The sequence below is a fragment of the Crinia signifera genome, chromosome 8, assembly GCF_055691185.1.
Source record: "Crinia signifera chromosome 8, ASM5569118v1, whole genome shotgun sequence".
In the NCBI taxonomy this organism is placed as follows: Eukaryota; Metazoa; Chordata; class Amphibia; order Anura; family Myobatrachidae; genus Crinia; species Crinia signifera.
In genome coordinates this window covers 81,966,906-81,992,657 of record NC_139224.1, presented here as the reverse complement: position 1 = coordinate 81,992,657, position 25,752 = coordinate 81,966,906, and the positions used below count along the sequence as shown (strand labels likewise).

At 40.8% G+C, this 25,752-nt stretch overlaps 1 protein-coding gene across 3 annotated transcripts in view; it reads left to right on the top strand.

The window, feature by feature from the left end:
- PLA2G4A (phospholipase A2 group IVA) overlaps nt 1-23,976 on the top strand; it is a 234,620-nt gene extending 210,644 nt beyond the window's left edge. For all 3 annotated transcript variants that reach the window (XM_083156746.1, XM_083156745.1, XM_083156747.1), the window contains 4 exons: nt 2,331-2,515; nt 11,643-11,838; nt 12,364-12,521; nt 22,880-23,976. In XM_083156746.1, the coding sequence (XP_083012872.1) occupies nt 2,331-2,515; nt 11,643-11,838; nt 12,364-12,521; nt 22,880-23,002 (662 nt within the window). In that variant the 3' untranslated portion in view covers nt 23,003-23,976. The remainder of the gene's footprint in view (nt 1-2,330; nt 2,516-11,642; nt 11,839-12,363; nt 12,522-22,879) is intronic.
- The last annotated feature ends 1,776 nt before the right edge of the window (nt 23,977-25,752 follow it).

Here is a 25,752-nt window from a genome sequence, read left to right as displayed (position 1 = left end):
CAGCCGCTGTACTTACTGGTGTTGCAGAGCCCCTATCATTTCTCCATACTCAGCAGGAGAGCACCTCTAATTATGCAGAGGAAACAGTGTATCCAAGGATATGGACACTAATTGAGCCGGACACACCATCTTTGAGATTTATCTCTCACAATTGTGCGGGACTAGTAAATATAAAGCCTTGCTTAAACAAAGTAATTAATTGATGCCTCTAATGACTTTCAATTCATCCGGCCTCATACCAGCTAAATATGCCTGAAAAAGCCTCTATGTGTTAAATGTTGTATGTCATGTATGTCTGTTATGCAATTGCAATGAAAAACCTTTAAAGTGCACATATATGTAATATTATTATATTGTTTTTTTTTATTGTTTTAATACATTTTTTATATTGGATAAAAAATACTGTTCATTATTGTGCTATACACCACTGCGCCCCCTGAAAGTACATGATAGTGCAAACTGCATGTTCTTATCCTTTTCAGGTACAGAGCTTGTTTGCAGTGAGCTTCCAGGGGATTGAATTCAGCAGTGCTCGGGTGGGGAGGCGCTGACCCGCGCATTACTAGGTCAACTAACATAGTAGCATCCGGGGCGGGCTAAAGTCTGCATACAGGAGCACAGCTACAGTATGGAAATGGAGGAGCAGAGTCCACATGCATACAGTAGAATACCCATTTACTATTGGATCGCATATGCAATGCAATTTGTGTGGAATTCACCTCCCAGGTTTGCATTGCAATCCTGGTTGTTATAATCCTGCATATGCAAGGACAGTGGCTCCAAAAGTAGCCCGTCCTTTCGCTCTGCTTTGCCTGGGGTCTGCGCATGCACAGTTAGAGCTGCCTGCCCCCAACCGATCCTGCTGGCAGTGCAGTCTGTTGCCCATAGGCCACAATGGGCTACTGCCATCTCTATACAAGTAGAATGTATATAATACCTTTCTTATTTTTCAGTTGGTTATTTACTAGTTTTCATTGTTATTATTCATTGTAAGCGTATTCATGAAATATATGTATAGGTTGCAGTCGATATCTTTTCCTGTAAAGAAAAAGTTTTGTTATATTGCTAGGATGTACATAGTTTAGTTTCGTTCTTAGATACAATAATCTTTTTTTCATGCCATTTATTCCACTCCTTAAAAATAGATGGACATTTATTTATTTCCAGACCAGCGATCCTGCATACCAAGCTTAGATCAGGTTTCAGCAATGATATTTTGCAGGATTTATCATATTCATGTTCTTGCTACAGTATTTCAACTATAACTCTAGGTTACATTTACAACTATATTGCATGCTTCTATCTTTTTATATTATTCCATTAACCTTTACTAATAAACATTTTAAATGTGTGCAAAATAAATGTTGTTCATGTTGAAGGATCTCTTAGTAACAATCCAATATGCATGTAAATATAATTACATTGGGCAGTCTTAACAGTTAGCAGTTGAGTACAGTCAGTGACGTAACTTCATTGAATTTGCCCGGAGGCAAGGTAGATTTTGGGGCATGAGTTCTTAGGGGAACTCATGCATACTTGCCCCCAGAGTGGGCTGTAGCTGTGACAATGGGGCGGAGTGCAAGTGCCCCCCCCCCTCCCCCCCTCAGTGCTTGGTGCTGGGCAGCGATGGCCTCCCAGAGCTCCGCCACTGAGTATAGTTAGTCACAAAGTGCTAGTTGGATTGTTTTAGAAACTGCTGATTTCCATGTACAAAACCCAAGTCAACACAGAATGGTTGGCAAAACTAAAAACTTGTGAGCTGTAAGTCTATTGATGTCTTGTTAATAAGAGAGGTCAATGGAGAAAGACAAGATTTATTTAATCTCACAGGGAGGTGAAAATGGCTGAAATTATGAAGTATTGCAAATTTGGTACTCAGAAGAGTATCTGACAGCGCGTCAAACCTTTAAAACAGAAAACAAAAGCTACTGTAGTGTGGGTACAAGCTTACCAAACCTGCAAAGTCAAAATTGGAAAAACATTGCCTGATTTGCCACATGTCTGCTGAGACATGCAGATGGGGAGGTCAAAATTTGACATAATGAACATAAATCCATATATCCTTGTTTCAATGGTTTAGGTTGGTGGCAGTTGTAAAATGGTGTAGGGATTTTGTTGACAAACCTTTCACCACTTAACCTCTTTTGGCCCAGTACCCGAATCAGTTGAAATTTTTCGAGATTTCTTGATGGCAAAGAGGAGTGAGGTAGTGGGGACATGTTTTTCCCTATACCAGAAACATCTATCAAATAAATATACCACTGTACTTTGTATGAAATCATACTATGTAGCTTTCTTCATTGAGTAATAAAAATTTCAAATATTTTTAGATCCGGATGAATTTGTGCAGATTTATGACCTGTTGGATGTGAAAAGCAAGAAAATACACATTGTAGACAGTGGTTTGACGTTCAATCTGCCATACCCTCTTATCTTGAGACCTCAGCGAGGAGTTGATCTGATTATTTCATTTGATTTCTCAGCAAGACCAAGTGATTCCAGTCCCCCTTTTAAGGTATTTCATGTTTGGTTATGATGTCGATTTTCCATCTCATATTGGGGCAAATTTACTGAGCCTTGGAGAGTGATAAAGTCAAAATAGATAAATTACCAACCAATCTGATTTTATGTCATATTTTTTAAACACAGCCTGTACATTGCAGTTAGGAACTGATTGGCAATTCGTAGTCGTAATGATGTGCTATGAATACGAATACAAATTGCCGTATTTTCGGGATAGTAAATGTCAAAAATAAGTGTATTTCTGGATACAAATACACCTATTTTTTACAAATTTCCTTTAGTAAATTTCCCCCTAAATGTCTAATAGTAGATTATTTAGCATCCCTAGGACACTTCCTTTCCTTTTCCTATCCCATCCCATTTATTTAGAACTTAACGGGATTAACCTCTGCAATGTATCATCTGTATAAAATAAATAAGAGGTTCTTTTTTTCTGATAGTACTGGCATCTTTTTCATTGGTATAATTTCAAATGATTAGAAATTATTATGGAAATGAGGAAAAAATAATCATCTGAAGACTTGTCCAAAATCTGGAATCTACTATACATTTTGTAACTTTAGGTGCTAAGCCCCATACACACTAAAGGATATACTGTAGTAAAAGATATTGCTCAGAAAGGGTTATCTGAGCGTTATCTTTTACTATAACCTTTAATTCTCAATATCGTTAAGACTGCGCACTCTCAAGCAGCGTTAACAACCCTCGCTGTCTGCTGAACATGCAGGTCAAATTGGCCTGTGACCATGACGTCACTTAACGATATCATTTACTGATATTGTTCAGTGTGTACATAAATTCCTTGATGCAGAAAGCCAAGGAAAAAAAAACTCTGGTGTAATCGTTAACCATAAATATGAAGTGAAAACATAAACATACATATGAAATGAAAAATATAAGATATAGCATTTATTATTATACTCTTAAAATGTACAATTCCAAGTGTACTAATAAACAATAAAAACACGACTCATTTGTTTTCACATACACTTAAGAAGTTGAATATATTCATCTGTGGAATACAGTACCAAGATTAGATTTGGAAAACTAAATTTAAGCTACCACCAGTGATGTAGTCCCTTACTTACAAAAATATACTAATAGTCTGATCAAAATGGTTGATATCATCATCGAACTCTATCACTCAGAATTCTAAACCTGGTAACTGCTATCACATCAGGAAAAAAATTGGAATATGCTAACTGGTTTAGAGCTCACCTGATCAATAAATGATGGCTTTTAAAAGGTGAGTCAGTCACCTAGCATATCTGCTGCGTATCAAGTAGATTTGAACGTCAGTGGTGAAAATCTCAAAATCCAAGTGACTTCATCACGTTTAGGACTACCTAACAATCTGTAATGCTCTGGATCCTGCTAAACAAACATATTTTCAATCTCTCATTCCTTTCAAGCCACCAACCCCAAACGTCTTTTTAATACATTTAAATCACTTCTTTAACCTCCTCACCAGCTACAATCTGTGCCCAAGAACTTGCTTCCTTCTTCAAGGACAAGATTGAAAAAATCCAAGATGGCATGGCATGCTCTTCCTCGGCCAGTTAGTTGCTCAGTTCCTTTCCTGAGACCTTTAGGACTTTCTCCTAATTTGACCCTGCAAGTGAGGATGCAGTATCAACACTCTTCTTATCATCCAACTCCACTACCTCTCCTCTTGAACCTATACACTTACAAGTCAGTAAAGCTATGTTTCCTGTGCTTATCCAAACTTAACTAAAATCTGTAACCTCTCTCTCTCTACTGGTATCTTTTGTTTTCTGTTGAAGCATGCACTTATTACTCCCATTCTAAGAAAACACAATTCTCATCCAAACTGTCTCTCTAACTACCGTCCTATCTCTTAGCTCCCATGCCTTTCCAAGCTACTTGAAAGACTTGCTTACAGTTGCCTCACACACTTTTTTAATGCCTACAACTTATTGTACCTACTTCAGTCAGGCTTTCGCTCTCAACACTCCACAGAGACAGCACCGATTAAAGTAGTCAATGATCTGGTCACTGCTATCTAAAGGCCTTTGCTCACTTTCTATTCTTCTATCTCTCTTGGCTGCCTTCAACACCATTGACCATTCTCTTCTCATACAGACTATGCAATCCCTAGGTATTCAGAATACATCCCTTTCTTGGTTCTCATCCTAACTATCTAATCACTCTTTCATTGTTTGCTTCTCTGATTCTACCTCCTCTTCACTACCACTGTCAGTTGGAGTACCACAAGGCTCAGTCTTAAGTCGATCTATACATCCTCTCTTGACAAACTAATCAACTCTTTTGGATTTCAGTATCATCCGTACACTGATGATACTCAAGTCCATGGGTCTTCAAACTGTGACCCTCCAGATGTTGTGAAACTACAAATCTCAGCATGCCTTGCCACAGTTTTGCTATAAGGGAGTGTTAAAACTGTGGCAAGGCATGCTGGGATTTGTAGTTTCACAACAGTTTGAAGACCCATGCTCAAGTCTATCTATCCTCCCCTGAATTGTCACCGTTAGTATTGCTCTACATCTCAGAATGCCTTTCTGCCATTTCATCTTGCCACCTCAAACTCAACAATTCCAAAACAGAATTAATTCTGCGCTCCAGATATCAGTATCACCAGATATCAGTCTCACATGCTCACATGTCCATTGCAACGAATGTTGCGCGTGAGCATCTCCGAAGTGCGTGCGTCCCGTTCACTGGCTGGTGATAGAGCAGGTGTGATAGGAGCCGCTAAGATGAGAGCAGCTCAATTTATACCTGGAAAAAAAACGAAGTGGTACAGCGCTGTGCTTAATATATTTTTTAAATTTATTAAAAAATTAATTTGCAGAATTATAACAATAATATTAAAAAAAATAATAATATAATCAATGTGGCCAGCATTGGGACAAACAAGACTAACAAACATAAATTGAAAAGCAGATTGCCCTCAAAGCAGACCCCTTGCAGGTGTTAGTGGGGGTAATTAGTAGCAGCATGCGGTTAATGGCAATTTTTGGAAGGTTAGAAACAGTTTAAAAAGTCATAGGTATACTCCTTTCTAATTCGAGACCGGTAAAATTTGTTAAAGGTAATCCTTATGCCAGTTCAAGTAAGATTAGTACACAATTGTAAGTATACTTAAGTGGGCATCCGGACAAGCAGCAGGGAACTTTGTTTGTAGTCTCCTATAAGGACCTCTCCGACCACCGATTATCGATTGTTGATGGTCCTATCTGAGACTGGTCCAGTTGTGCTGTCAGCAGGTATCAGCTTCAATCCCTATCCTCTACGCGTTTCTCCGCCTTTAATCACCGTCAGCGGCTTCCTCAGGAGGTAATAGCTACATACTATTACCTCCTGAGGAAGCCGCTGACGGTGATTAAAGGCGGAGAAACGCGTAGAGGATAGGGATTGAAGCTGATACCTGCTGACAGCACGACTGGACCAGTCTCAGATAGGACCATCAACAATCGATAATCGGTGGTCGGAGAGGTCCTTATAGGAGACTACAAACAAAGTTCCCTGCTGCTTGTCCGGATGCCCACTTAAGTATACTTACAATTGTGTACTAATCTTACTTGAACTGGCATAAGGATTACCTTTAACAAATTTTACCGGTCTCGAATAAGAAAGGAGTATACCTATGACTTTTTAAACTGTTTCTAACCTTCCAAAAATTGCCATTAACCGCATGCTGCTACTAATTACCCCCACTAACACCTGCAAGGGGTCTGCTTTGAGGGCAATCTGCTTTTCAATTTATGTTTGTTAGTCTTGTTTGTCCCAATGCTGGCCACATTGATTATATTATTATTTTTTTTAATATTATTGTTATAATTCTGCAAATTAATTTTTTAATAAATTTAAAAAATATATTAAGCACAGCGCTGTACCACTTCGTTTTTTTTCCTTGTCCATAGTATTAGGGGTTCTGGTAAATCCCCCTAGGTATTAGCTGCAGTGCTTAATACCAATCAGCGCTAAGTATCAAACCTTGTTTCAATTTATACCTACCTGATATCTCTATAGGAGCCCATAGACGCTCCGTTTTCGCCGGCTCCGTTTTGTACTATGCGATACGTGCTCCCGCGCATCACATAATACGGTGCAAAAAGTATGTGCTGCACATACTTTTTGTACTAGGTACACATCGTATTAGATCGCAGTGCATGCACAAAGCATGCACAAGGCATGCGATCGAATACGATGTGTACTTTAAAAGTACAAAACGGACCGGCAAAACGGACCGTGTATGGGGGGCTTAAGACTGTTGAGATCTCAACAATCAATCCTACTCCACACGCTCACCGCCTAGGTGTCATCCTCGACTCTGCACTGTCCTTTGTTCCTCAGATTCAATCTGTCTCTAAAAAACATATCCAAAATTCATCTGTATCTTACACAAGACACTGCAAAAACTCTAATCCATGCACTCATCATATAACACATTGATTATTTCAATAGCCTCCTTACCGGTCTTCCGAAGAAAAGACTCTCACCGCTACAATCTATTTTGAATGCAGCTGCGAGGCTGATCTTCCTGGCTAGACGTTCATCGTCTGCCGATCCGCTCTGCCAGTACTCCCATTGTTTGCCTTTATATTACTGTATTCAATATATAATACTTCTACTCGCATATAAAGCTTTTAACCTGACTACAACAACATACAGTATATCTCTTTTGCTTATCTCAAAATATACCCCACCTGTGAAAAAATATGTGATTGGTGCGCTACTATCTGAAGCTGATACTGGGGTTGTCAGTCCCAAATGAGCAGTACAAGAAAAAAACAAGAATGTACCAGCGCTGGCTGAAATAATATGAAAAAATGTAGAATACAGTAGGAACGGTATCTTTTACAATACACAAATGTAATATATTAAAAAATAAGCTTATATATGGAATTCCATATTAAACTTAAGTACAAATGCACTTAAAAATATTGCAGAGCATACTACCATACAGATATGTAATACTGTGATATCTTCAATAATTTTTATTTATTTTAACTGCATCTTAGTTATTTGCACAATACATTATAATGGGCATGAATCAAGAGGCATTGTGCTGCTTCCTTGCAAGCTGGAGCAATGCACATGTATGTAATGCAGCAGGAGATGTCTGATATAAGTTGACACCTTCCTCTTGCATTAGGGATTTTTGTTGCAGCATTGCATCACCTGTGACACTATTGGCTGGCTCCATGAACCATGGGGTCGTCCATGTTGGCATCTCAGTTCATACAAAGAGGCCAGGAAATCATCATCTTCACTCCCCCAAAACAGTGGCTTCCCATCTACATTTTGGGAAATACTGTAGAGGTCATTGCTGCACCCTCCACGCCAGTCAGGGTGTCTACAGCCAATACATTACTGATGTCGCACATGGGCAAAGTGCTGAAATGTGAAGCTTTTGCATCAGGACCTGAAGCAGACCCAATAAGCACACATGAACAACTTATTGATAGACAATTGTGTTTTTAAAAAATTTGCAAATGATCCCTTTTGTGACATTTCAATATGAGCAATGATACCCAATTTGATCAGGTGATTATGCTCATTTTAAAAAGGCAAGTTCTCATGTTCACTCACTAGCGATTGGCTTATGTTGACTAAAGCTTTTCTGAAAGTGACAATATAAGGCTCTTTTAATGCTTCTTAGAGATAACCTCAATCTTCCTCATCAGGGGACCATGAGTCTGAGGTATGTATATTAGGCTCTCAATATGAATCATTTCATAGTAGGTTCTGGAGCTGTCTTCTTCGTATATTGGATGGTCAATATGAATAATTTTATTCACATTTGGCGTCTCAGATATCTTCATTTTGAGATAGGTCTATAAGAGGTTTGGCTAGAGGGCATGTACTTATGGTGACAGAGACTGGGAGAGCCACAGCTTTAGCAGCAGTCATGCAGAAATAGCAAGGAGGAAGGAAAGGCTACCCTGGGGACTGTGCTCTGCGGAAGTAGGCTGCATGGCCCTGCCTCCTCCACACTGACAGCAGTTGCCTTGGCTAGACTTCACTGAGCAGCTGATTAATAATACTTCCTGATCTCAGAGGCTGCAACTTTGGAAGGACCAGTGGAAAAACTTTCAGATACAATGGAGGCACTAAAAGAAGGAGTGAGTCACTGCGCTCCCTGTGAATGTTTACAGGAGCGCTGCCAATCCAAAGGGGATCCCCAATCCCCCAGGGAAAAAACTTCAGAAATGAAACAATGAGATTGGCGCTGCTCTGAAGTGGGTGAGGGGGGTAACAGGAATCCTGATGCGATTGGAATATTAACCAATGTATGTTAATAGGGCACCTGATACTCTCATACATATAATGAACTGCAAATGATAAATGAGGTATTTATGAAGTGCTTTATTGTGTGGATCATACAATGAGTATTTAAAATAACGGTGGCTCTCGAATGCTCAGTCTTAATGCAATGGCGTGTGCCCACTCTGGGAAGTAAGGAATATGTGGGGAAGGTGCTGTGTTGAGGGAGGCTGGCGTCCCGACCTCCCCCAGTGCACAGAACACTTTCCGAACTCACAGTTTGTATGAAAGATGGTCCCACGCCGAGTGTCCGTCCCCCGTAGCCGCTTCCCCTTTTGGGGTCCCGCGGGATCTCTTCTGATGTTATTGATTTCCCTCCGGTGGTGGCTTGCCGGTGGCTGTGCCGGCTTCAGGGAGGCACGGGTGTGGGAAATGTCCGGTGTGACAGCGTGACTGCTGTACGACCACTGCGCGATGTTGACACCGCTGCTGTGCGGCGTTCAGCAGCACACAGCCGCGCTAGTCTCTGTGGCTGCAATGTCCTTCCTGAATGCCGCAGCAGAAGCAGGGGCTGCCTGTGTCCCTTCTGCCGCGGTTGGATAGAAGTTCGTTCCCGCCGCAGCGTGTGTGGTGCCGCTGCTAGCGTGCAAGCTTGGGCATATAAGTGGATGGGTCCAACGCGTTTCGATCCCTATTGGGATCTTTTTCAAGACATTTTATACAATGGAGGCACTGGCTGCTAGGCTCTAGCTGGCAAAGGAGCTCCAAGAAAGATCAAGATGATCAAGAGGGCCACTTGGGCTACAGTAGAACAGATCTCTCTACACTAATTTCATAAAGCATTAATTTCCCGCAATTTGTGGCTTTTTGGGGGGGAGGGGTGGGGCTAAAGATGCTAATTGCTTCATTTAGCCCCACCCCATCCTGACATCTACATCAAACCCTGCCCCATCCCGGAGAGGAGACTTTAAAAGTAGGCAACCCTGACATAGGTAGAGGGTGACTACTATGTTTTGATAAAAGAGGGGAAGCGCTGAGCTGAGTCTTGGCTTCGGGTGTCCCTGGTCTATATAGTAAAAGCAAAAAGAGTAGATTCATTCTCACATTTTAAACAAAAGAGCAAGAGCTTCTCAGCTACATATCTGTAGTAATGTAATTGTAATGACAGAGGAAAACTACCCATTTGCTGTACCCATTGTTACAACGGAGACTGCACGACAAGTTGTATGTACAGTATGTAAATTTAAGAATTATATATGATATATGGAATATAATATTACATTTTTAGTATGTTGATTGAAGAAATAACCGGTTAATATGGAATAAAATGTTTTAACATTTACTGTACATATTTAAGTGTGCGTGTTTTTCCATTCCACCCTTTTTAGATAATTAGCGCAGATTTTGTGGAAATAATTAGTTTGCTATGCTCCTGTAAGGGGCATTATTTAAATATGCAATCACAAGCATACAGCATAAATATTTTGATACTTGTAAAAGAAAAAACATATACATTTTTAAGGAATATAAGATAATAATTAACCCCTGACTATTGTTTTTTTGAATTTGGATAATTGTAAGGATGCATGTGTCACATAGGAACAACCCTTAATTAAAAAGACAAAGGAAAATCTGAAATATCAGGCGCTGTATGAGTCTACCACCTCGTGTGACTTACTATAGGAACGTAACCCTTTGGGTGCCAATATTGCTGTGAAAGATATACAAAATGTTTGCTAAAAATGCCAGGGTCGAAGTCGAGGAATATGAATCACTTTAGTTATTGCTGACGAATGATCTCAAGTCCCTAAACTGAAGTTTTGTTAAACATTGCACCCAAAAAAGAACAGCCGCTGTGAATGATGCTGGCATTTTTAGCAGATATTTTCCATATCTCTCACAGCAACGTTGGCACACAAAGGGTTAAAACAGTAATTCCCTGTAAATGGAGGATTTAAACATTTAAGAATGCAAAGCACTTCCAATAGAGTTCACTTCAAATGGGATCTCCATTGTGATGTCTTTGTCATTTTTCTAATTTCAGTCATATTTGGTTGTCCAGGTCACTTTAAGGGGTACACTTATACCCCTTTTACACCACCGCAAAAGCCCAGGTTTTTCCCTTGTGGACCCGGGGTTAGCCCGTGTCCCTTTACACAGGACTTCTACCCAGGTCCTGACCAGGGTAGAACAGGAGCAGGACCTGGGTAGTGGGCAGTGTAAACGGGTATGCTGGGTCATCCTACCCGGCTCCCATTTACAGCTATGGGGAGCACATGGAGGTCAGGCGTGGGGCTTGCACATCCTCCACTGCTTTTTGCTGTACTGTGCAGACAGCAGCAGAGGCAGGGAGGAGGTGAATGGATGCCTGTGTGCGGCATCCATTCACTTCGGGTACTGGGGGGGGGGGGTCACGGAGGCTGGGGGCAGCCCAGCAGCTTACCTTGGTGCTGGGCTTGCCCCCAGTGTGGCGGTCTGGGGCACGCGATTGGCGGTCCTGACGCTCGGAGATAATGTAAACTCCAAGCACCGCCCCCGTTTACACTGCGGGTCGGCACCGCAGTATGAACGGACAAATATCCCGGCTTTGAACTGGCTTCAAACTGTGTTCTAAATACCGGGTGGATCCGGGATTTTGGTGTAAAAGGGGTATTACTTAGCATAGGTCTTTCCACATTTATGATCATTGGCGCCTTAGAAAGGCGCTTTAATATGTCTACAGAAAAAAATGCTAACAGGCTTGTCTAGCGTGTATGTACATTACCACTTTAAAACTAAAAAGTGAAATGATAGCAATCTTTTTACATGAAGAATGTTTTCTTTCTAAAAGGAATTTGAATAGTTTTAAATGTTTATTTCTTCATAAGGAACTCCTACTCGCTGAAAAGTGGGCACGCATGAATAAGCTTCCGTTTCCAAAGATAGACCCACATGTCTTTGACAGAGAAGGATTGAAGGAATGTTACATATTTCGCCCAAAGAACCCGTCAGTTGAAAAAGACTGTCCCACTGTGATTCACTTTGTGTTGGCTAACATTGGATTTAGAAAGTTCAAAGCCCCAGGTATGTTTATTGCAATCAAGATAACATCTATTTGTCTTTTCAATCCTAATAAAAACTGTTACTCGTTTAAAGACTACTTAGGATATTTTGCAACATAGGTTTCACAAATAGTATCTGATTACAAAATGTTATTGACTCACTGTCTTCCTGAAGCTGAGCAATTTATGTAGACAAATTTGTAGATTGTTATATAGTGGGTTAAACTACTGTACATACAATACATATGACATATAGCAGTAACCCTATAGATAAGTTTGAGGGGTTTTCACCTCATAAAGTACATACAGTATGGTGTGTAGAACTATAGATAGGTATAGAATACCTATTTTACATTGTTTTTCCAGGTCGCACAGGATTTTGCACCCAGGTGCGACCTGGCGTGTACGGAACAATAAAACAAAAAATGTGCAACCCTTTGGAGAGCTCATTGGCCACAAATTATACCCCAGAATTTTTTTCTATATTGCGCATTTTTTTATTTTGTTTTCTTTCGTGATGATAACTTGATTTATTATTTTATACTAGGTATTCCAAGGGAAACTATGGAGGAAAAGAATTTTGCAGATTTTGACATTTTTGATGACCCAGAAAGTCCTTTTTCAACATTTAATTTCCAATACTCAAATGAAGCCTTTAAAAGACTGCATGATCTCATGGAGTTCAACACTCTCAACAACATTGATGTATGTATACAGGGGTAAAATGTCTTTGCTTCTAGTAAATCAATAAGTGATAACTCATTCTTTTAGTGATTACATTTGGTAGACTGTTTTTCTTACTTTATCTTTAATTACCTAGATAGCTCCATATACTGAAAGCAGGTGGGGCTAGTATCATGCACAGGACAAAGAAATTGATGCGGATAATGTTAAAGAACCAACTTGAAGAATGATATTATTGGTGACATGCAATAATTATACAATGTTGGAGGTGCCCCCAGGAATCAAGTACTAGTATACTCAGAGAAAGGAAACGGTAGTCCACAGGAGGTGGGCAGCCGTTCACAGAAAGGATTCCTTTTTGGAGGCACACTTTTGAGTAATAGGATATGATGTTTAATGAGTAAAATAAAACTTAACGTTTATTTCCAATTTATTTTAAAATAGTAATAACTCTATATTTTCATATGATGCATAATTTACCATGAAGAGTTAAATGACAGCATATACTAAAGTGCAGTGAACAATGTTGGCCACTGAAAATTCTCATATGACCGTATCGACACAGTGGCAGTTAGTGGTGTTATTTAGATAACCATATACTGTCGGTATATGATTTAATTTAGGTCCTTCAATAGGACAGCTGATGACACATACAGATTATGTGACCGTTGTGAATAATTTATTAATAATCCAATCAAAAAAGAAAAAATTATATAAACACAATAAGTCACAATGATACCTGTAGGTGGTATTGGGCCGTTAAGTGGTTAGATAACACATAATGTAGAGAAGTTTTTTACATATAACATAACAGGTATCCTTAAGAAGATGGGGAAAAGAAAAGTACAGTGAGATGGACTCAATTCTTTCTGCTGCCCACCGTCTTCAAAGAAATGAGCGGACGGGGGGTGAGAGAAGAGATTGACTCACTGATAGAAAGATAGCCAATGTAAGGAGGACACTTCTGTAAGTGGCGTTAGGTCAGCCTCGATACTATTGCATTGCAGGGCTGAAATGCGCCACCAGAAAGTCTCTCCTACATGGAATTGAAAGAAATTAGTGATGGTTGTAATAATTAGATAACAGATATCAGTCCATATTGGATAGATCAATTCAGTGTGGATATGGGGTTAAAGAAAAATCCTCAGTACAAGGATTCTGCTGTCAGGAGATGTCAGTCAGAAAGTATCTGATAGATTGCCATCAATGTAAATATGACTGAGCAGCACAATGAGAGTAATATGCTCACAACAGGTATTGCTAGTTGTGGCTATAAACAGCTGTCAAATAGCAGTTTGTACAAATCAATAAACCCCTGTGTTGGACCGCAGTATCAGCCTGTTATTGTAAGGGTGTGGGTATTGAAGCAGCGGGGGAAAGGAAAAGAAAAAGAACAGTGTGGGAGAGCCGGGATAAATCACTGCCGCCCCGTCTTCAATGAGCGGACAGTAGGTGGAGGTGATGAAGCCGGCGGCACTGCTGGAGAGACAATTAAGAAGAGTGTAAGGGGACCACGGCTGTATGCGGTGTTAGGTCTGTCCTGATGCTGCGGCAGTGCAGGACAGAGATGCGCCGCCAGCGTGTCAGCCTTACACTGGGAAAGAAGAGGGGACGGGGAGGATACCTGTGACGGCAACGGGTAGCAGGAGCATTGTCAGGGCTGGCAGTTCCCCATCAGTTTGGAGAGCTACTGGAGCCTAAACAGTGTCAGAACGCGTTTCACCACGTGGGCTTGATCACCTGATATCTGTTATCTAATTATTACAACCATCACTAATTTCCCTTAATTCCGTGTAGGAGAGACTTTCTGGTGGCGCATTTCAGCCCTGCAATGCAATAGTATCGAGGCTGACCTAACTCCACTTACAGAAGTGTCCTCCTTACATTGGCTATCTTTCTATCAGTGTGTCAATCTCTTCTCTCACCCCCCGTCCGCTAATTTCTTTGAAGACGGTGGGCAGCAGAAAGAATGGAGTCCATCTCCATCTCTTTCTTTTCATCATCTTCTTAAGGATACCTGTTATGTTATATGTGAAAAACTTCTCTACATCATGTGTTATCTAACCACTTAACGGCCCATTACCACCAACGGGTATCATTGTGACTTATTGTGTTTATATAATTTTTTCTTTTTTGATTGGATTATTAATGAATTATTCACAACGGTCACATAATCTGTATGTGTCATCAGCTGTCCTATTGAAGGACCTAAATTAAATCATATACCGACAGTATATGGGCCCTTATTCTGATCGGTGCGGAAATTCCCGCATGCGGACGGACCGCCGATGTTGATCGTCTGCGCATGTGCAGAGGTCACTCTGCGCATGTGCAGGCGATTTCGCCGCACGGATTCTTTATACGCCGCACAGGGGGCGTAGAGGGGCGTGAGGGGCTACTTAGCCTCATTACCCTATGCATACGCCCCCCGTTTCATGGGCGTTCCCATGCAAACGCGGGGCGTATGCATGGTAATGAGGCCGTGACGCGTGTGTACGGGGCGGCCATCTGACATCGCCGGATGTCAGCTGCCCGCCTCTATACATGATTTCACACGGACAAGTGTCCGTGTGGTCTTGTGTTGCGGGACCTGGTGGAGCGTGCGGCCCTGCATTCGATGTTCGGCGACCATCGAATGCAGGGGCTGCTCCCACCATGGAGGAGGCGTATCCCCGTCCAATTTCATGCGGATCGCCACATATCCGCATACGGACTGCCACTGTGTCGATACGGTCATATGACAATTTTCAGTGGCCAACATTGTTCACTGCACTTTAGTATATGCTGTCATTTAACTCTTCATGGCAAATTATGCATCATATGAAAATATAGAGTTATTACTATTTTAATATAAATTGGAAATAAAAGTTAAGTTTTATTTTACTCATTAAACATCATATCCTATAGCTCCATATACTATATGTCCCAAGCTAGGGCTTAAATTATAGCTGTATGCAATTCATGATGGTGGGAAGATTGTGGAACATGTTCTGTGCATGTACAGAGTGGGCCCTGCATCATTACATGCAGTGACCCCTAATTTGCGGTTTGTTTGACAAGCTGCGGTCATTTGGGAATGGGGAGCGGGCATCACTGGGCAGTGTTCCTGAAAACGGGCACACAGCATCTTCATTTTTTGGGAGTGCTAATGTCAGTGTCCGCATCTTCCAATGCAGATTTAGTGGCTCTGGAAGCCTGAGTGACCGTCCTAAGGAACCAGAGTGTTGCTCAGATAGTCAATGTTCATACAAGTGATCTGCTGCTGGGTCTGGATTCAACAGCAGATCACACAAGCATGCAGGAGGAAATGAGGTTGGAGATGTTCTCTACATTTCCACCTCATTTCCCTACTCCAGTGGTGTTAAAATCATGGCCCTCCAGCTTTTGTGGAACTACACGTCCCAGCTACAGATGGAGCTGGCCTAGTTCTTGCAGGGGCTGGCGAATGTATCCCCAGCCCCCCGGCGGCCGGCGCACGCTCGTCCCAGTCCCTATCACCGGCTCTCGCCAGAGAGAGGATCTGGTGGGCGCCGGCATTGAATAAAGCCAGCTCCATCTGTATATTGCTTATGCAGTTTTTGCAATACATTATATAAAATCTGTGGCAGGGAATGCTGGGATGTGTAGTTCTACAACAGCTGGAGGGCCATGAGTTTGACACCACTGCCCTACACACTCCCTCCTGCCCTCTCCATTCAACCAATGGCTGTCGCCTCTCCTCTACCCTTGTCACTGCATCGCATGCGTGTATCTAAGATTTTGCCTGCGCTGCCTCTTCACTTGAATGAGCTCTCTTGAATTTAAGCACAATAGCTGTGTCTAAATCAGGCATGTCCAAACTATGGCCCTCCAGCTGTTGTGGAACTACAAGTCCCATCATGCCTTGCCACAGTTTTGCTTTTAGGGAATACTAAAACTGTGGCAAGGCATGCTGGGATGTGTAGTTTCACAACAGCTGGAGGGCCATAGTTTGGACATGCCTGGTCTAAATAAAAGAAGGAAGAAGGACAAATATGGCACAAACCTCTGGGGGTAAACCAGCTGCTTAGGGTAACATAACTAGTGTATGTTTTTCCCCAAAAATACTTTTATTAAGGTTGTGAAAAGTGCATGTAGCATACTGTATGGAAAAAAAATATTTTTTTTTTTTTTTTTTTTTACAAATGATTGCCACTGATATATATAGGCTTACCATACCATTCATTTAAACCAGGACAATTTCATGACTGACTACACAGGTTCAGTGGCTGATTAAAACAAGGTGAAATGCAGGCTTGGAGTCAGTCAGCCACAGAATCCGTTTTATTCATTAGTGTCACGGTTTAAAGGGATAGTATGGTAAGCCTGCATGAATAAACCACATTCTTTCTGGAAAATAGTCCCTGTGGGTGTCATGGAATGAAACTGGGGAGAGTCAATCAGCAGCACAAAATATGTGATAACCAATTTATATTTCATATGGAATTTATGGAAGTGGAAGGACAGTGTTGCTGGGTAGCACTGTATACGGTAGTTTATAGATTTTTCAAGAAACATATTGTTACAATCAATTTTGTTACTTGTATGTTACTGTCGGTACTACCTCACTTCTATAACTTACTGTACGTACTACCTCACTTCTCTGAGCTCTGAGTTAATGCATGTACCTCACTTCTATAACTTACTGTACGTACTACCTCACTTCTCTGAGTTAATGTACGTACTACCTCACTTCTATAACTTACTGTACGTACTACCTCACTTCTCTGAGTTAATGTACGTACTACCTCACTTCTATAATTTACTGTACGTACTACCTCACTTCTCTGAGTTAATGTACGTACTACCTCACTTCTATAACTTACTGTACTTACTACCTCACTTCTCTGAGTTAATGTACGTACTACCTCACTTCTCTGGGCAGTATTCAATGAGAAAAGTTCTCCGTGTTTTGTGGAGAACTTGTGCTTTGTTCGCCTTGGACGGAGCATTTTGCTCTCCAAAAGCGAGCAACCCTATTCAATGTGAAATGTTCTCCGTCTTTCTAAGTGACTTTCTCCGTGTCTCTCCGTGTAGCAATTCTCCATCTTTTGATGGAGAGCTGGAATGTGAACTTTTAAACTAAAAGGTTTTTTTAAGAAATTTTGGTGTAAAAAAATCAGTTTTTTTTTTCTGTGAAGGGGCATGTTATTTTTATTCATGTGCTTATAGCACATGAATATATATTTAATTTTTTTAAAAAAATATTTTTTTAAATTTTTTTTTTTTTTTTTTACACAGTGCAGCCAGCAGGGGGCCGGAGCGCTCGAGCCGCTCATTAGATATTCATATATTCACTGCACCCGAACGTAACTATGCACAAACGGGTGCAGTGAATACTGGGTCCCCCGCTGGCTATAGGGGGGTGCAGCCTGGGTCCTGGAGAGCCCCCCTCCCCTCCACAGTCCTCTGGAGCAGCCAGGGAGACTTTAATCTCTCTGGCTGCTTCCGGCTCCCTGAAAGCTCCCTGCTCCCTGCAGGGGTTAAGACTCTCCGTGAGTGGCGGAGAGCATCAGCCACATTGAATAGAGGGAGCAGGAGTGGCAGAGAGCCCTCCGGAACACGGAGAGTGCATGGAGAGCGAAATAAAACGCTCTCCATGCACGGAGAACTTTTTCATTGAATACTGCACTCTGAGTTAATGTACATACTACCTCACTTCTCTGAGTTAATGTACATACTACCTCACTTCTCTAATTTAATGTACGTACTATCTCACTTCTATAATTTACTGTTAAGACATAATTTATATATTTAGTCAGCATTGTTAGAAGATTCACAAGTTACTTGGACTGCCTGGATGTAAGGTAACATAAGTAGGACATGTAAACCATGTGGATCCTGCGCTAAAGCCAAAAAGTTTATTTTTCTTGTAGATAAGATGGGACATGTGCCAATAACTAGTGGTCATTGCCCTTTCATCGTGGTCCAAGCTATGACTGAATGTCTAAAAATTTACACGTTAATTCCTAGACTGCTCTATTTAATGTTGATTCATAGTTTATGTTTAAAGATCATTAAAGAATGAATCTTCTTAACATGGAAAATATATGCAATTTACTGCTACTGTTTCTTCTAGTAAATATCATAGATTGCTCAAAACTGGATTTTGGTTCTTCAGTCTTTTGAAATATTTATACATTTTTTTATTTTATTAACAACTTCTTATATAGCGCACCCATATTCCGCAGCGCTTTACAGAGAATATTTGAACATTCACATAACTATACATGTACTAGTAAGCCTACTCGAAGCTTGTCTGCTACCTTGTGATTGCCAACAGATGGCAGTGTTTCAAAGACACACAAATTAGACACTATATATATATATATATATAGGAGTAGGCAAAGAAGCAGACAGCGGCACTCTGGGAATTTTCAAAAACGTATATTAGTGCAAAAATAGCATACCAACGTTTCGGGGCATAAGGTACCCCTTTGTCAAGGTGAACAGTGCAGTAACAAAAACAAAGTGCAGTGTGCTTACCTAAATACAAAGTGTAACTGAAGAGGACGAATCACGCCGTTTGGCATGCTGGAGCCGTGAACCCGGAAGTGAACTCTGGCAGGAAGTGCCTGTCGGTGGATATCCTGTCCAGGAGGTGTGGGCTGGAGTGCAAGCATCTCCATGGTAACCGGCTTTCACAGGGGTCTGGGGGTGGCTTAGAGGAACACCCGGCGTGATTGGTCCATTTAACAATACAAACAGTAACAGACCTGTTGAATGCTGAAGTGACAAAAATGCATTACTGAAAGCATATGTGAGCAGTAGTGGTAATAATAAAGCATGACGACAGTGATAGTGGTCAGATACTCAATCCATATGAGAGTGACATTAAAATTACACTTCTAAAAACAAACACAGGTGACCTGTAAAGAAGAATTCTTCAAAGGTTGAAAGAACGTCACTCCCGGCTCTTCAAAGGTGTAAAAAAAAATGTATGTCTGTGTTGTCAACGGCGTTTCGAGCCTGTGGCTCGTCTTCAGGACAATTGTGATGATCTGTGGCAATAGCGTGAACATAAACAGCAATAGAACTGAAAAAATTTATAAAACAAAACAATGATATTGCTGAATGCACTAATGTTTAAGCTCTTTTGGGAATAAGCAAGGTAAGGTTTTTAGGCACACTAGACAAAACTTCTGCTTACTGCTTTCCTCACCACCCACACACCAATGCGGTCTTTCCAGAATCTCAGGTGAAAGTGTGGAAGTAGCGTCTTCGAAGTTCAACACCTGTAATATGCATTAAGGAGGTTATTCAGGTTCACATGCAAAGCTGCAATATTCACAGCTTTGCGTATAGTTTAAACGCCGCCCGCACGAACTCTACCCCCCCCCCCCCCGACACACCGAGTTCCCCGGCACGCATGCAAATGGATGTTTAGCATAAACATCCATTTGCAGTTAGCGAGCGGGTAGGAAAACATTAGATGGTCTGCGACCATCGAATGATTTCTAATGTGCACGCAAATCTAAGACACTCTCTTAGTGTCTTAGATCTGCGTGCTCCCTCTTTGGGAAGCAGGAGGGCAGCTGAGAACCGCTGATGTCAGTTACCCGTCTCCTGCACCCGCATCATCGCCAAATTACTATGGGAATGCCCAGCATTTTCAGGGGAACACCTGCCCCAAACCCCCCACCCTCATTGCTAGGTGCGAACAACGGGATAGCAAATAAGCAATTTGTTGTGCCCGCTCGCACCAAGCGACCGCAAATGCTTATGCACATGCGCAGTCGCTAAACATCGCTCCCCCATGCGAACATAAATGGACCTGAATAAGGTCCTAAGTTCAACAAAGATCTCTCAGAATCATCCTTCCTTTTGTCATAGTCAGATTCAGAACACCCCCAAATTCGGGAGCCCCTCTACCTAATGGTAGAGCCGGAATAAGTGATCGCATCTGTGAAGCCAAGAAGCCACAATATTTGTACTTCTCTTTACCACTTGCCTGTAATGGTCGCAGCAGATGTGACCACACTAGGCCGTGCTTTCCCTGACTTGGTTGCATCTGATGCGACCTGACAGAAAGCTCACTGTGCGGCTGCAGGAAGAGACCCTTCAGCAGTCCCTCCGCTATCTGTGTAGTCAAGAGTACCCATCAACACTCCATATGGCAAAGATATCAAGGAGACTTATGTATTCATGAGACTGTGCCATATAAGCCTCACATACGATTGTGATTCATGAGACGGTGCCATACTAGCCTCATATACAACATATGAGATCTTAAATATCCAGTCTCAAAACCCTCATATTTTTGCCCAAAATCCATCCAGTAATGTGGGACTGTTGCAAGTAATTTAATTAGTGGCATGCAAATATAATTAAAAAAAATAAGTATTGTATATTATTTTATTAAATATTTTCAGTGTAGGGGGGGTATTCAATCTTTGTCGACCTCCTGCAGCCATCTCCCGATGGGGGAGATGGCTGCGGGGCCCTATTCAATGCTGTCTTCCCCGACAGCATTGAACAGGGTTTCTCCGCAGAACGAGCCCGACAGCACAAGCTGTCGGGCTCATTCTGCCGAGAAAAGCCGGAAATAGGCGAGCTCCCGGCCGTAGCTCGTCTATTTCCGTCATCAACTCGCGGCCACGCCCCCTTCTCGCCGCTCGGCGGCCGGGACATTGAATCCCGACTGCCGAGCTCCAGGCGAGCTGACCGAGAACGGGATAGGGGCACGGCTGTCGCGCTAGCTCGACAGCCGTGCCCCTGACATTGAATACCCCCCTAAGTGTATTGTATTTGTTTTTTAGTATGTTTTTCTTATTTTTTTGTTATAATCATGTTTAGAAGATTAGTTGTTGAATAAATCAATTGTGTATTAAACCACTGAATCCACTTGAGTTAATATTTATCCAGACAGAGCTCTCTATGGGGAGATTTTCCATTCGGTCCGTGAGGCCCATCTAGGAATAATTCTTTACACAGTATTTTTATTGAGAAGTCAAAATCACAAAGTCAGAATTCCCACTATGGCCCTTATTCAGATCCGATCGCAGTACAAATTTAGGTGCTGCTGGGCTAATGATCACCAGTGATCAGCTAAGGGGGGGGGGGGGGGGGATCAGATAGCAGAGGGACAAAAGACAACTCAAACAATTATATTAGGCACTGGTCCCTTCTAGTGCTGATATAGGCCCTAGATCTGATAACAATGCAAAATTGTTCTCAAAATGGGCAAAACCATGTGCACTGCAGGTGGGACAGATGTAACAGAGAGAGTTGAATTTGGGTGGGGTGTGTTGAAACTGAAATCTAAATTGCAGTATAAAAGTAATGCAGCCAGTATTTACCCTGCACAGAAACAAAATCTAACTCTCTCTATACATATTACATCTGCCCCACCTGCAGTGCACATGGTTTTGCCCATTTTGAGAACAATTTTGCACTGTGATCAGATCTAGGGCCTATATCAGCACTAGAAGGGACCAGTGCCTAATATAATTGTTTGAGTTGTCTTTTGTCCCTCTGCTATCTGATCCCCCCCCCTTGGCCGATCACTGGTGATCATTAGCCCAGCAGCACCCCCACCCAGATGCTAAAGATCTTAGCAGCCTTTTGGGATTTTTTTTTTTTAAAGTAGCCCTCACCTTTCTTTTGTAAGTATTCAGGGGCTACGATCATTAGGTCTACAACAACTAGGTCGACATGCAGCAAGGTCGACATGGGTTAAGGTCGACAAAGGTCAAGGTCGACATGGTTGACACAAGCATTGGGTCGACATGGGTAAGGTCGACAGTCATAAGGTCGACATGGTTTTTTTTTACTGTTTTTTGAGCCGACATGTGCCGACAGGCGGTATTTCATGCCCTACCTTCCACTAGGGCATGGTGGGAGAATAAAATAATGTGCTGAGCACCGTGCCCGAAGCTTAGCGAGCGGATGCGGTGCACTTCAAACTGTGGCCACTGTGTCGACATTCGGGTCAAAAAACAGTGAAAAATCCCATGTTGACTTTTTGACTGCCGACCTAGCCCATTTCGACCTAATGCTTGTGTCGACCTAATGTCATGTTGACCTAGACACATGTCGACCTAGATCCATGTCGACATTAACCCATGTCGACCTAGTGGTGTCGACCCAATGCTTGTCGACCTAGTTGTTGTAGACCAAATGATCCACACCCGTATTCAGATGGGATCAGGTGCCAGGAAACGCAATTCAAGATTTTCCTGTCATCAATGTTCAATGTTTATAAAAAAAAAGTTTTGATAGACTTTAAATATATGCTTTTAACCTAATTCAATCATAAAAAAAACTGTTTCTGAGAAAAATATTTGTCAGTTGAGTTTTGCTGCAGTCAATGTCCTATTTACACTAATTAAGATATTTTTTTTTGTTTTGTTTTCTTACAGGTTATTAAGGAAGCAATTAAAGAAAGCATTGAATACAGAAGGCAGCATCCATCTCGCTGTTCAGTGTCACTCAGTGATGTTGAAGCAAGGAAATTCTTTAACAAGAGCAAACCAGAAAATTGAATTCTACATGAATAGAGATTGATTTAAAATACACACAACCAAATCAAACACATTTTAAGTGCATTCCATGTGCGTAGCCAAAGAACTGGTCAATAGATATCATTATACCTAAATGTATGTACCATTTTCATATGAAAGTCCTAAATCTATTAGTAGAAATTCAGCAAATGTGTAATGCATATTAAAAAGAAAACCACTTTTTTTGTTTGTTTTTTTAGTTATTTTTGCTATGCTATCTTATCTGAGTAAATTTTTTAATTACACAACACCGGTCAATCCACTATTTCAATTTTCTGTCCTCCATTGTTTATTAGACTGATTCAATAATTTATCATCTATGGCTTGGTTTGTTTTATATTGTTTGTTGGGAAGTTAGGGCTTTGTTTACATGTCTTGCTAATAATCTGATCACTAGCCTCTGTCCACTGTCCATCTCCTGAAGCATCGGTACTGTGTAATGTAATATGTGAACCAGCACTGGTGTACAGTATCAAAAAACAAAGTTATATTCATTATATTGTTTTGTGTTATTTAAAATTATCTTTCTAAAGAAAAATACTTCTATTTTACATGTACATCTATATTTTTGAAAGATTATTAAGTCATCACTACATTAACTGTATAACATGATTATTAACCACTGTCATAAAATAAATATGATATATGAAGGAAATAGAAAAGTGTAAAGGCATTTGAAACAATCTAATACAGTAATTACATAACATTTTTATAGCATTTTTGTATACGCATATTTACAGCACATTTTTTGGGTATCGTTTAGATAATACTGTACATGTATTTCACTAAACAGTAAATGAGCAGAATGTTGCATGTACATTATAATGATACATTGCTAGTCACTTTTACTTTTCAATATTCTTTTACAATAAAGTACATACAATTGAAACATCACCATTTGTTGCCAAATAACTGGATGTAAAAATAAAACTGGCGGAAGCATTTCATATCTTGAAGATTTTCCTTTGTAATGCCTCCATTTTACCTGCTGAGGATGATAGCACGTGCAGCTGCAGTACCTACCTTTTAAGTAGTTATTTTGAAGGAACAGCAAAATGGGTATATAAGTGTCAATTTTTTTGATATGAAAATTTAAGTGAGCGATGTAAAATGTAATAAAAACTGTGTTTAAAGGGGGGCATTTAACTCATATACAGATGAATTATCATTTGTATAATAGATGTAAAAGGCACCAATTGAGTTGTCACTTCAAGCAACAGAATGGCTAGGCCCACCCATTGTCTGGTCCTCCAATATGTACCAGCAGACACATTGCATTCTTCATTAAATTAGTAGTAGGCATCACCATGGAAATGCTGTCAATGGTTTATTAAGACATTACTATCCTGTCCAGATTTGTGTATGGAGCGTTATGGCTGTTAATGCTGTGTTTGCACTGCAAGGCGATAAGTGGCACCTTTTAGTATTGTCATTAGAACCTTCGAATAATCTTGTGAACTGCGGGTATTCTGAAGTATACAGCAGTGTCCTCAGCCTGGTGACTGAGTTTTGGACCAAATAAATTTGGCCATACCTAATCCGAGGTATTACCTGCAGCCTCAAATGCGATACCTTGACAAAGGCCCACCAGGGAGCCGCTGGACTGTATTGTATGTGGTCCTTTAGCATGTGAGGTATTGTATGTGACCTCAACAAATGCTGCCAGATCTGATAAGTCTTAGGTGCAGCACTTGCGATCTCTGGATCCGATCCAATACACAGGGGAACGCGCATTGAATTGGGATCAGAGGCCAGAACAAGACAACACCACCCTTTTCCAACTGGGGGTAATGGGTTACATTCCAAGCCTGGTTTCAGCAGTTCAAGACTGGTAAACGGACTTTAGCTGTGCTAACCATCTAAAGCCTTTATGAGAACTGACCCCATCTAGTTCTCAACTGGACTCGGTAATTACCATGTACCTTTAGCTGCAGGATTCTGTGTGAACTGTTTATTGTATATACTTACATGCCTATTTGAGAACGGTTTTATATAAGTTCTCCATGGTTTTTTTTCTTAAGGAAGAAATCTATGCTTTTTAATCAATAAGTAAATGTTATGCTGTGACCATTGTTCCATGGATACTTACCTGAAAACTAAGACATATCCCAGTTGTCCATGTGGATTTCCAAAGGAATTGAAGTACTGGATTCTCTATTTTATATGTGTGTTTGTGCGGAGGCGCAAAAGTGCTGGAATATTATTTTATTGCACATTGGCTTATATATAGGGGTGTTGGGGAACATCCCATTAATATTCAATTGCACATCAGCTGACTCCACTCTGTGCTGGAATCAGAGGTTAGGCACAAACAATATGTCAGCCTATCCCCAGCCTCAGACATTGGTGTATTATAGCTGGGAGCTTGGAAATGTATACAAAAAAGAAAGAGACTTATACGTGCACTCTTGAATTCAATAATGAGTCTTTACTGAATTAAACGCAAGTATTAATCTTCATTAAAAAAATTATTTCACCCAAATCATGGAATAATTAAACAGGTGAAGAACATGTACAAACAATTTATTAATCATTACTGTGTAAATATAATTACACTCCTTTTAGATATTTTCTTACTATGTAAACATTAGAGGAGCAGAATAATAATCTTTTGAGTAAAAATACGAATGTCCTAACATACCAATAAACTAGCTCACACACAACAATTATGATAAATCTTTTCTATGAAAAAAACTCATCCAAAAATATTTTGAAACTGTATACAACTTTAT